Source organism: Phocoena sinus, chromosome 1 (assembly GCF_008692025.1).
Source record: "Phocoena sinus isolate mPhoSin1 chromosome 1, mPhoSin1.pri, whole genome shotgun sequence".
NCBI classification, from domain to species: domain Eukaryota; kingdom Metazoa; phylum Chordata; class Mammalia; order Artiodactyla; family Phocoenidae; genus Phocoena; species Phocoena sinus.
In genome coordinates, this window is record NC_045763.1 from 40,462,525 (window position 1) to 40,475,829 (window position 13,305).

At 47.6% G+C, this 13,305-nt stretch overlaps 2 protein-coding genes across 6 annotated transcripts in view; both read right to left on the reverse strand.

Moving 5' to 3' along the window:
* Window positions 1-13,305, reverse strand: part of AGBL4 (ATP/GTP binding protein like 4) — a 1,318,619-nt gene that overhangs the window by 225,630 nt on the left and 1,079,684 nt on the right. The gene's annotated exons all lie outside the window — the stretch shown is intronic.
* The window catches only part of BEND5 (BEN domain containing 5), a 48,009-nt gene that overhangs the window by 9,582 nt on the left and 25,122 nt on the right, over window positions 1-13,305 (reverse strand). For all 5 annotated transcript variants that reach the window (XR_004351873.1, XM_032646363.1, XM_032646383.1 and 2 more), the window contains one exon: window positions 5,912-6,060. Coding sequence is in view for 4 of the 5 variants with exons in the window: in XM_032646363.1 (XP_032502254.1) it covers window positions 5,912-6,060 (149 nt within the window). In the remaining variant the exon portion in view is untranslated. The remainder of the gene's footprint in view (window positions 1-5,911; window positions 6,061-13,305) is intronic.

Genomic DNA, 13,305 nt, shown 5'->3' on the forward strand with positions numbered 1-13,305 from the left:
TGAAAGGGATAAGAACACAAGCAAGCACCTGTTTAGTCGGACAGGATGGGAGCTGGAAATTTTTCTTGTCCTTTAAAAGACACGGCTGCACAACCGCAAGGGATTTGTTCCATAAACACTAATTAACTTTCTTTAAGGGAAATAAGCATTTACTGAATACCTGTAACTTGCCAGGCCTTATTCTACGGCTTTATATCCACTATCTCAAAATCTTCACAGCAACCCTGGAAGGAAGGCGTTGGGACACTATTTTCATTTCAGGGGGAAAAACCAGGTTGAGAAAGGTACAGCTGAAAGTCACTCAACTCTGAACTTGCAGAGTGGATTTATTTCATCTGGGTGGGGCCTCGTTGTCAGGATGGTTTAAAGCTTCCTAGGTAATTCCTAGGTGTGACAACCACAGCAGGTGGAGTGAGGAGGGAAACCGTCCAGGCTCTGCCACTAACGGAGTGTGTCTGTGCAAGTCCTTTCTGTCTCTGGCTTCAGTTTCCCATGAACTGAACTGGGAGAGTTGGATTTCAGCTAAATTCCTTCTGGCTGAGAACACCTATGATTTTAACAAGTTAAGCACAACCACTGTGTCTCTGGTCTGATCTGACGACACACAGAACGAAACACAATCTTATGCTCTTTGTAAGGGAAGCACTAAGAAAGTTTCAGTGCAGAGTCATTAAATGCAAAAGTCCCAGAATGATCTAGCGATGAGGTTTGAGATTTTTTTTTTTCCCCCTTTCTGGCTCTTCTAACAACTTGAAGACCATTTGCTAACATTAATCATTAAAAAAAATGAAATTTTGACTTTGACATTGCTATTTATGTTGTGTTTCTGCTGAGTCTATGGAGGGTGGAAATGGCCTCTGTGGGGATGAAGGAGAGGAAGCCACTGATGAGGTAAACTTTCTGAGGGGAATGGAAAGTCCCTGCCAAGGTCCCTGTCTTCAGAAAGACTGTAGGTCATCGACCTCACATGGTCGGGAGGCATCTCAGGAGAGTCTAGTCTGAGAGACGGCACGCACACCCAGACTGATGGCAGACCAGCAGGACCCATGTTTGGAGATCTTTCTACCGAAGGTTGGCCTGGAAAGCAAGGTGGGCACGCACAGATGGGCAGACAGGTCAGCCAGCGACACTAACACAGCCCACCCACCGATGTCAGCAAGTAACCAATCTACCTGCCATATTTAACTTCACTTCCTCTAGCTCAAAAGATCATTCAGACCTCTGCAGGCACGATACCAGATAACCAGATCCACCTGGCCTTCCTGTGCTGCAAACTCTGGTGCTATGTATCTGTTCATACGACTCAGGAAGATAAGTAACCCTGGAGTGAGACGTGCTGCCTGGGGCTGGCTGGGCAACACAGACCCAAGGTCAAGTCTGGCCTTTTCTCTGCAGTCTGAACTGCAGGTGGGCAGTCTGTGTGCCAGATCAGGCATACTGGGGACAAGTTCCCTGCTGCTCCCTGCTGGACCCCAAGTCACCTCCCTGGATGACTCTCTGGGGCTACCCACGCAAGCTTCCTCAGATAGGGGAAAACAAGGGGTGTGAGTTACGTTAAATGCAGAATCAGAAAGCCTTGGAGATGGAGGACAACTTCAGTTTTCCAAAGATCTCTGCTCTTTTCTAACCTGAGCCTTGCTTTCCTACAACCTTTTAATTTACTGTTCTTAAAAGAGAAATGGCAATTATCTTAGCCAATGTTCTACAAGAGACAGGGGACACTAATATTTTTTGCGTACCTATAGTGAACTGGGTATTGTACTCTCAGTTTGGTTAATCCTCATAATGACCTGAAGAGATGGAAATAGGTAGAAATAATTATTCCTACTTTACAGACAGGAACAGAGATTCAGAAGGACTCATTAGTTTTCCTAAGACATACTATCAGTACATTCTGGAATCAAATCCTATGACCCTGCAGCCCATGCTCTCCCGGCCTTCCTGCTGCCACCAGTGTCACGGTGGTGCTAATGGGGGTGGAAACAAAGCAGATCAGTATTCAGATGGCTTTCCTCTTGAGTCTTCCTCTGTACCTGCCCGGCCACTGCCCTGGCCAGCGCCCACTGCAGTTCACACTGCAGTCAGGGAACCTGGAGAAAAGCCACGGGCTGGCCTTCCTGCCTCCAGTCCCTGCCCGCTCCAACCCACGCTGTAAACACTGCCAGATTCATTCCCTAAAACATAGCTTTCCTTCTTTGACTAGATGACTTCCGCAGTCTTTCAACTCTGTGTTTTTATGTTAACCCTCTGGAATCTTGAATGGCTCCCTGTTTCCTGTCACCTCAAATCCAACCTCCTCAGGCGGCATTAAAGGTCCTCTAGAATCCTGTTTCCATTCAACCTGCTAATCGTACTATGTCCATCACTCAATGATGTCCCCAAACTCACTCATTTCCTCCTACTTCCAGTGTGTGGTAGGTAACAGAAAGAGGATGGGCTCTGGAGTCTCCAGCCCTGTGTGAATCCTGGCCCTTCCACCTACTAGCTGGGTGTCTTGGGCTAGTCACTTTACCTCTCTGAACCTTACTTTTCTCAGCTGTACCAGAGGCAGATCACCACCTAATTCGTAGAGCTGTTTGGAGGATTCAGTGAGATAACATGAGTCAAACGTCAGGAGGACAGCACACAACCAGAAACTGTTACTTCCTTTGCCTTCTTTCCCCCATCCACGTCTCTGCTCATGCTCTCCCCCACCCAGGGACGAGTGCCTTCCCTTATGCCTTCTTAAGCCTGCTGATCTTTCAAGCCCCGGTCCCCAATGCAGGAAAACCTCCTCCACTTCTCCAGGGCTAAGCTCTATCCCTTCTGAATTTCTAGCCTACTGAGAGGCTTCACTACCTGATTCAGCCCCACGTCTCTGTGGGGAGAGGTCGAGGCTTTGCCTCCTTTGCCTCCTACAAAGTGATCAGGGCTAGTCTGAACACAAGGCAGTAAGAAACTGATGCACATATTTAATATGTCTTAGTGTCACTGGCTTTCAGTTCTGATGAGCTGCTGTTCCTTGGAGAAGAAAATATTTTCTGACATGCATTCGAATACAAGGCCAATTTTATAGCACAGAAAGAAGTGGCCCTGGGTAAGACCAATCACAGGTATAGGTTGGGGCATTTGGGACAAGGGCTCCTGAGGTCAACAAAGCTCCGTGTCATGCCCCATTTTCAGGGGTGCAGAACGGACTGGAAAGAGCACTGCCCTGGAAGCCAGGTGATCCGGCTTCTAGTTCCTGCCTGCCTGCCTCTGATCTGTTGTATAACTATAGACGAGCCCCTTCTCTGGATGTATTTCCCCATCTATCCCATGTATAAATTAGACTATTTAAACTTTTATGGTCTTTGCAGCTTTATGATTCAACGAGTTTTTGAAATAAAATATCTTAAGACAAAGAAAAGCAATGCACTTTAGCAAAATCAGAAAGTAGCTTTCATGGCAAGCCCTATTCACATAAAGCCCCATGTGACCAAAATGTTAGCCTTATGCTTTCAAGGGAGGTTATTAAAAGTATGGCAACTGGTGGGATGGGACTTGGTCAAAAAAATATCTTTGTGAAATGTTATTTAGGACAAAACCAGTTTCCTGCTAGGAAATGGATCCCCTCCCCATGCTCTAGGCAGCACAGAGATTAAGGCAGAAAGAAGGAAGGGTCAGAAATGACTGCAGAGCCAAGAACAATGATGGCTGCTTCTGGGATGTGGGGACTGCTGTTCTAGGAAGCTGCCATCCATTTCCAGTAAGTCTGCTTCCTTCCTCTCCCTTAATAAATTTCTCTGATTGCAAATTAGCTGCAAACAGAAGGCAGGTTAGTTTGATAGCAAAGTGCTGGCAATAATTGATGAAAAAGGAAAGTTGGCACTTTAAAGATTTGTTGAGCAACTCGAGAGTGAAAAAATTAAATGACCTTTGAGAGACCCATTTTCCTGGAGGAAAAATGATCCTTTGCAAAAGAGACCCTCATAATGCTCAGAAACTGTCCGTCGGTCTTCAAAACAAGAGAGAAAAAGATTTCTCTTAGAAGCTACTTTAAGAAAAAGTCTATAGTCATTCCACAACGTGATCATGACTAAAAAGAAGTCAACGAAGACAGAATAGTCTTTTCTTTATCTTCAGTTGGGAAAGGTTCACCAAACTTAGACGCACAGTTCGAGTCACTGTTAATGACTATGGAGAGCGTCCACCTGATCCCACCTGGCACAGACAGAGACACTGAGGCCCAGAGAAGGGAAACCCCACTCAGAGTCACACAGGTAGGACAAAGATAGAGCTAAGCTTAAACTCAGGCTCCAGGCTGCCTACTTCCACTCTGTCATGCCACCTCTAACCTGCAAAGCAGACTCTTTTTTTTTTTTTTTGCGGTACGCGGGCCTCTCACTGTTGTGGCCTCTCTCGTTGCGGAGCACAGGCTCCGGAGGCGCAGGCTCAGCGGCCATGGCTCACGGGTCCAGCCGCTCCGCGGCACGTGGGATCTTCCCGGACCGGGCCACGAACCCACGTCCCCTGCATCGGCAGGCGGACTCTCAACCACTGCGCCACCAGGGAAGCCCTACAAGGCAGGCTCTTAAAGCTTGCTGGCTGTGGCAAGGCAAGGCAAGGCAGAATGGGCCTATGGTTTGGCCCTCTGGGGGGAGGAAATGCTCCACGGAGATGAGGGCAGCATCTCCAAGAGAGCCTGAAAGACTAACAAGTTTCATTTCCTTAGCTTCGGCTATTTGCTTTGGCTCAGTCTGGCCAGCTGCAGGGATGTATCTGGACAAACCCAAATAAAACAACCTTTTCTTTCTCATCAACCCACTGGGGAACAATACTGGGTAAACAGAGACCTTTTGAAGCATAAGGCAAGAAAAACAGACGGACACAGATGAGTCTCTGGGGAGAAGGAGAGGTGAGGTCTGCAACGTATGCCACGGCAGCAGAGAATATTACAGTAAAACTGCATCTGACCGGTGCCTAGACAAAGGGATCCAATATATTTCCTCCAAGACGAATTCATCTAGATGTTGGAAGAATATTAGAAGTCTTCTCCCTGCCCTGCTACTATATCACCATGTGACTTTAAGACTTCCAAAGGCTATTCCATTACTTTCACCCCTGTACTAATATAATTACTAACATTGCTTAAGTTTTCTTTCATAACATTTTGTCAAGAGTCTTACAAAAAAATGTGAGGAGTTATATGTGGTCCTAGGACTGTGGGCTAACCACGCTGAATGTACAACTTGAAAGCAGCTTAGGGGTAAGGAGCATGTCCCATTCACCTCTGTATCCCTGGCATTTTATTTATTTATTAAAGATTTTTTTTTTTTTTTTGATGTGGACAATTTTCAAAGTCTTTACTGAATTTGTTACAATACTGCTTCTGTTTTATGTTTTGGTTCTTTGGCCACGAGCATGTGGGATCTTAGCTCCCCAACCAGGGATTGAACCCGCACCCACTGGAAGGTGAAGTCTTAACCACTGAACTGCCAGGGAAGTCCCACGTATCCCTGCCATTTAGGGTGGGGCTTAGAACACATAGGTACTTGGTAAACGGTGAATGGATAAATATTGAGTCGTATCCATATCTGTAAATCAGATATTTCTAGATCACCTTATAAATTTTATGCATCTGGTTTCATTGCATTATCATTTTAAAATACATTCTCACTAATAAGCTATTTTTAAATGTCAGTTTAGTTTTACAGTTGCTTTGGCCCAATATTTACCAAAAAAAAAGAAAAAAAGGAAAAAGAAGAGAGAAAGAAAAAGTCCTAGTAAAGCTCCACGAGTTATAACACATGGATTCTGGAAGCAGTCACTCAGGGCTAGGCCAGGAGGCCAACTGGCCAGGCTGTGTCTCGGGAAGCTCCCACCATACTCTCCATCTTCACACTGACTAACCGACACTTGCAGGGAATGGATAGTGAGCTTGAAACACTACCTTGCCATTGTCTAGGATATACTTGTCCATGACAGGTGCAGGAGCGGGGTAATAGGACGACGTATTTGCTTCCTCACTGAAAGTGCTCCGTAACTCCGGCTCGGGCTCGAGACATTCTGACTTTACTTTTTCCAAGTCAATGGCGGGACCTAGGCAGTTAAGAAAAGAGATCTGTCTAGAACTCCAAGGAAAAGAAAAGGCAAATATTTTAACTAGGCATCTATCAGCACATAGCGGCACACAAAAAATATGTTGGCTTATTTTTGTCCATTGGACTACACTTAAACCCAAGCTTGAAAATAATATGAGGTATGAATGTCACGGGAAAAGGTAGAAAACTGGAAGACAAGAATGGACGAGAAGCTAATTAAGCATGAATGAGAAGCAGTCTTCCTTCTAGGGTGTCACTGTCTGAATGAAAACACAGGGGACTCGACTTCCTGCAGAGGAAAGAGGTCCTGTTAAGACTGGGGTGGAGACCGGGTGGCAATGACTCCAGTATGCAAATTGTGTATTTGCCAAAACCCCATCTCTGCAGCCTCTGTGAAGTAGGCCACAGCAGAAGATAGGAAAGCGGTGGGGGGCGGGGAGAAATGCAAAGGCCTCCCCCTCCCACCAAGACCTAGTATCTAGGCAGGAGCATTTCAACCAAGAAATTAAAATACAATACAGATTAAGCCCCTGATTGCCTGAACCAGCAGCTACCCTGATTTTTATTTTAATGCAATGAACACAAATTATGCACCGTTTAAACTGTGAAAGGCAGCTAGATAAATGGTGGTGGTTTTTCTAAGGGGGATATTTTCTTCTCCATTAGCTTTTAAAAATGATGGACTATTTTTCAAATCGCCTATTGTGTCTTGATTACCAAAGGGCAGAGAAACAGGATGAAAATGAGTAAATAAGGCCAAATGACTAGATTAACTTTTGCAGGAGAGCAACTCCAAAGGCCAACGGAGAGTTTAGCATCCTGGAAATTCTCCCTATGCAAATACTTCAGGGTTTAATGGGAGCAGAAGTTCAGCTACTGCCAAAGCCGGTCCCCAGGGCTGTGCATATAACTTAAGTAACCAGTGGGTTTCAGGGTCCAACCTTCCCTTATCCCTACCATGTGGGCCACTTGAGACAGAGCTCTTTGTGTACTAAAGCCCTCACCAACAATCTGGCTGCAATTCTATGTTCAATTGCCACGCCCTTGCTTTGGCTGGTGGTCGGGAAGGTATTGGTGATTTTGTTACAAAAATTCCTCGTGACAGGGCTTCCCAGAACAAGAATATCATTCCTGAGTTGCTGGCCGCTGCCACCCGCAAGACAGATCTCTGCAGTCTCCAATATTTAAGTTTGAACACACAAAGCTGAACGCAGCATGGCTGGGGAGTAGCACAGCGCTGACAAAAAAGGAGGGCTCATCTTGGGAGACCATCTCCCCATTCTGCGTGACCTACTCAAGAGCTGGGCCTAAGGCTTATTCTTCTTTGTCCCCAGCACCTGGAATGAGGAGGTGCTCTCTGAATGTTTGTTAAATGAATAAAAGAATGACAAGAACGAATGAATAATTCTAAAGTTTCAGAAGCAGATGCCAAACTTTATCTTCTCTCTGTGTGAGATCTCAGTTGCATTTCTGAGATATAAGCAAACTCAAGTGGAGCATTTGATCTTTTCTTAGATCAGGGAAGAAGTAATTACTTCAGTTTCCCCAAAAGGGCCTGGCCAAGTTGGCATCTGAGGTCTCTTCCTGCTCTGACATTCAGCAACACAGAAAAAGGAATGGGCTGAGAGGGGGTGGTCCATGCAGCCACTGGAGCACAGGCAATCTTTGGCAAGATAGCCTCCCTCCTCTGGAGCCTCCTTTTCCTTCTATGAGGGGAAGGTGTTGGAGAAGAGATTGAATCTATCTCAGCTCTGACTCTGTCTAGTTCTCTCCCAGCCATCTCCACAACGGCTGCTAAAGATATCTACTCACGACTAGGTCCTTCCTGGCTTAGGCTCCCCTTCCCCTCAAAGTTAAGTTGCACGCCATAGATAGCCTCCTGAAGGCCCAGAATAACCAGCCTCCTCTCTACGTCTGACATGCAATTCCTGCTCTCCCCTGACACTGCTCACGTCCCCCAGATGCTGTGTTGTCCCAAGCCTCTGAGCCTTTGGATGTGCTATTGTTTTGGCCTTGAACGCCCCCTCATCTGCCTGCCAAGCCCCTGGTCAGACTGCAGAACAGAGCTTAGATGTCTCCTTCGTGAGGCCTTGCTCTGATCACTACCAAGTAGGGGGTCTCTAAATTGTAAATACTTCCAGCAAGTTGTACTTGCAATCATCGACCAATCTGTTGTCCACATCAAACTGTGAAGCTCTTCAAGGGCAAAGTTTTACTCTCTTTGCAATCCTGGCACCTAGGGCTAGGCCTGGCACGTTGCAAGCTCTCAGTAAATTCTTCATAGCATGAGAGGGGAGAGAAAGTTGTGGGCAAGAAAGAGGCTTCAGTGGGCTGGAGGAGAGATCCTGAAATAAAGCCCTGCTGCTGAGTGGAGGTGCTTGGGGGCGGTGGTCGGGGTGGGTAGGAGGGAAGCTGTTGCCAAGTATCTGAAACCTGTTTGCAGCCGTGAAAGTAGAAGCTAGGGCTGTGAAATAGAAATTGGAAACATCTAGCCAAGGGAACGGACAGTTCAGATGGCTACAGGGGGACGAGTGAGGGACATCAGAAAGAGCAAGGGCTGAGAGCAAAAGGTCACCTCTCTGGCTCCACCCTCCGCTGGCCCCCTTTTCCGAGACTCGTTCCCAAGTGGCCTAACCAGGTCCTTCGGACGCTCCCCTCCCCCATGATAATCAGATGCACTCATTTGTTTCTATGCCTGCCCCTCATTAGACCACCGTGAGGCCTGAGGGCAGGCAGAGACTGAGTCCTTTTACATCAGAGACCAGGGCTCCACACAATGCCTGGTTCCAATTCAATCCTTGACAGGCAATTTTACACATCAGTAATTACTTAACCCTCTGACTCTGTTGCCTCACCTGAAAGGAGGGATGACAACAGCGACTTGGCCAGACTGAAGATTAAACGAGTTACATATGAAATGATTAATCCAGACTCTGGCACGAAGCAGGTGCTCAGTAAACAGTGGCTCTCCCCTGCTGCCCCTCCCCCACACGAGGGTCATATTGGGTGCTCAGTTAGTCACTGCTAGTCTCTGGGAGCCAGGGCACTGCTGGTCTTCTTTTGCCCCAAGTGCCTAGCACAGGCCCAGCCCAGAGCAGGTGCCTGCACTCCACAGCACACCCACGCTATGCTCCCCTGTGCTGGTCTCCTCGGGGACCAACGGAGTTTTGTCAAATACTGAGGCTATCATACTGGGATCTTCTGGCTCTCAAGGAACACTATTTCCTAATGTACCCGATCACCACTGTTTAAAATACCTGGTGGCTGCCAGGGATTTTTTTTTTTTTTAACAACTTTATTGGAGTATAATTGCTTTACAATGGTTAGTTTCTGCTGTATAACAAAGTGAATCAGCTATACGTATACATATACCCCCATATCCCCTCCCTCTCGTGTCTCCCTCACCCCCTCCCTATCCCACCCCTCTGCACAGCTCTCCTCAACTGCCTCCCTCTGGCATTGTATACAGAAGGTACCTGGTGCCTCAGCAAGGAGGAGAGACCAACCAAAGGCTCATCTTGGAAGGGGTGTGTCAGGAGACCTGGGTGTGGATCCAAGTTGCGTGACCTGAGACACGCCACCTCACCTCTCTGAGCCTCAGCTTTCCTACCTGTAAAATGGGGACTTGCCAATAGCCACCTGATAATGCCTCTGGAGAGACTGGCACTGAGGCAGGCATAGAACAGAGGCTCCGACACAGGCTCAGAAAATGGCAGATGAATGAAGGAATGAGTCAATCAGTAAAGCAGGGTGTTCAGTATTACAGAATCAGAGAGAAAAGGAACAAAAAGCATGTGGTTTCTTTGGGGAGAGGAGGGAGGGCCTCTAGTGCTTTTAATTTAAAAAGGAGAAAAAACACTTCATTGCGAATTTTAGTAGGCTCCACTATGATGTTGGCAATTTACATCTCATTACAACGAACGCTTCAGATTGCTGTTTTGCTTTTAAAAATTTCTGAGGCATTGTTCTCCTTGAAACATACGTGACCAAATTAGCCACAATAATAAGCAGTTGCGCTAAGAGACGGCACGGCATTGCACGATCTGGTGCAGATATTTTAAGTAACAAAGGAACTTTTTTCACTTGTGGGAAGAGTAGGAATCAAAGAAAAAAAAAAAGCCTTTTGATCCACTTCAGGTTTATTTTGGAGAAAATATACCTGCCATGGAGAGAAACCTCTCAGCTGGGTAAAGAAAGCTTTTGAAAGAGTATAAAAGATAGTGCTTGTCTTTTCATTCAGTCATTCATGAGCCCATTCATCACACAATCCCTGACTGCAGACCAAGATGGAGCCCTGGAAGAGGCACTGGGGACCCAGAGACAAATACAGCACGTCCCAATTCTGGACAAGTTGAGAATGTAACACGTAAAACTCTTATTACACAGCATACAAATAGCTGTGAGTTGATGGACAAATACTGGGTTTAGTGCTAGAAAACTTGGTGTAAATCCTGGTTCTATTATTTCCTTTACTTTTTTAAGCCCCAGAGGCCTCTCCCATGAAATAGGAATCGTGGCACACAGTAAGGGGCTTGGTAAACGTTTGCTGGCACAACAAATAAATAAAATTATACCATTCTCTGTTTTTGTCTACCTTCAACTGGACTAACACTATTCTTCCTGAAAACCTGTCTAAAAAGTTAATGCTTATGTTACTTCCAGGAGGCTTAAAAATCACCTATATCTTCAAAATATATGTTTGGACACTAAATACCATTTCTGATCTCGGCTGAAACAAAAGAGGCTAATAATATTAGATTTTTTCTGAAAAAGTATTAAAGCCTTCCATTCATTTCTGCAAGTAAATAGGAAGTTTCTCTGCTATAGGTATAATTCTAGTTTCTTCCTAAATGTAAAGCGAATCAAGTCAAAATACTTAAAGCATACCCCTACCGTAGCACAGAGGCACACTGGGTTGGCAAGAAAAAGATGATTACACTTGTTGAAAAGGACCTGAGCATGGGAACAGCTAGTAGCAATGAAGGAGGTAGTACACAAAGGCTTTGGAAAGAGACGGCGGCAGGTGGATCCCCCTCTGTGGGCCCCAGCGTCCCCTCTCAAAAGGCATCGGCCACTCTCACCTGCTGCCATAGCTACGCATCTGTTTCTTAGCCCCGTCGTGCTTCCAGTGAGGGTTGGGACAAATGTGGTCTCATTCCTTCAGTGAGAATCTACTAGGCACCTACTAAGTGCCAGGCCTGGGTTAGGCGGCTTTGAGTGATGTGCAGTCCAGTAGTGGAAAGAGATAGGCAACAGATCATTACCATCCTGACAAGGGTAAGGATAAAGACAGGAACAGAAGCAAAGGACAGGGTGCTACACCTGGAGGAGACTAGGAAGGCTTCAGCAGGATGGTCATCAGCTTCTGTGCTGGGGCCTGGAACGGGTTGGGAGGGCTGGGGTGGGGTGGTTATCTTCATATGGTGAAGGCGAGCGGCACATAATGGAGGCTCACTGACCGACCAGGAAGTGGGCAGCATCTGCACAGGTTTGGGGAGGGAGAGGTCCCCACTGGCTCCGGGATCGTGGAAGGCTGTAGGGAAGAGGTGAGCTCCGACTGGAGCCTGATGGGTGATACCTGTCTAGGGAAGGTGGAGGGCTGGTCAGGCAGGGGGATGGCATCCCCATCAGCAACAGCTCCTCGGGTCCTTCCCCCATCCCTCCCCATTTTCTGAGGGCCCTTTGTGCGTGAAGGCTGGGGTAGGCTTTGCTGGGCAAAGGCAGGAGAGGCTGTTCTAGCCTGAGGTACCGGGTCGGACAAAACCCCTGCAGCTCATGTGGGTGCCCTCACAGTGGGGCTGGTCCCTCGGGGAGTCAGAACCACAGAGCGGAGCTGGAATGGACCTAGAGAGCCCCCTCTCCATGGGGTAGAAGCCCAGGAAAACTGGGGTGGCAGGAGCTGGCCCAAATCCCCAGTCGTGGGGGTCAAGGTATTTTCCCCACTGTGAGGAACTGTAGATGCCCATTTCAAAGGACATATTTGCTTCTCCCTGAAAAGGAAAGGTGACCAACACTGGCTGAACATCTTCTTTGTTAGTACCTTCCATTGAAATACCTATTATTTAAACCTTTTAATCTTTGACACCCCAGTGTCAAGTTACTATTTCTTTACCATCTCTGAGGACAGCTACCGTCCTGGTCACGGCTATATCCCCAGCACCCAGCACGATGTCCCTGGCCCACAGCGAACACTCATTAAACATGTGTTGAATGAAACAGGTTAATCCTCATGGCAGTCTTGCAAAATCTATCTTATTATCTTTGTAGAGGCTCAGAGAGGTAAAGTAACTTCCTGAAAGTCAAACAATTCAGGGTTGCTAGACTCCCAAAGACTTGCTCTTTCCCTTCACCTCTTCGGCTGACTGCAGTTTTCGGACTGCACGGGCTTCTCACGTAATGCCCACTCTGTGGGACACCCTCAGCTCATCTCTGACCTTCTCTCACCTTCCTAGGGTGTCTGTGAAGATTCGCAATCGTGCAGGGGGGCAGCTGGGAGGAGAGGGTATCACCAGGATTCATCTCACCTCTAGGAGCTCTGAGCCTACCCCCTGCCAGCTGGTGGCCAAAGCTGGGCTGGTTCTTCATCTGTGGTTCTTCCACCTTCCTCCCCGCCCAACTGTCTGGACCCAGGAAGCATCCAAATGGCAAGGATATGCGGAACATCACGGGCCTGCCCTGCCAGACAGGCACTGTGTGCATATGACATGGCCTTTGGTTCTGGACCAGAACTGGCTGGGTGGGAAGACTGAGGGGTTGTGGTGGGAATAAGTGGGGCAGGCGGCGTAAGGGCCGCCCTCAGAAGCCTGCAGGGTTGCCACAGGCACAGTGAGCACCTGCGGGCAGGAGTTACGGGGGGGCAGAGTTTCACCACACGGCTGACATCTCCCAAGCAAGTCAATCCATGGCTTTGGCTTTGCTGGCTCTTGCCTTCAGGCCATGAGCCCTTCGAGAGCAGGAACGATTTGATCTGCTTGGTTCAGAGGAAGAGGGTGACTCCGAGGTTGAGGGACTGCACCCCAGGCCACTCCAGTGGGGAGGAGCCCCTGTGCGCCACGGGGCAGTTTCCAGGTGCTCTCACCCGCTTCTGCAGCCTTGTCTGTCCCTCCTACCTACTTCTCCTCTGCGCAGTCCAGTCAGAAACCACTTGTGGTTCCTGAATGAGCGAGCCTCTCTCATAACTCCATCAGGCTCTCCTGTCATCTGGACACGTTCACTTCCGCTCTCTGAGCCCGCATCCTCATCT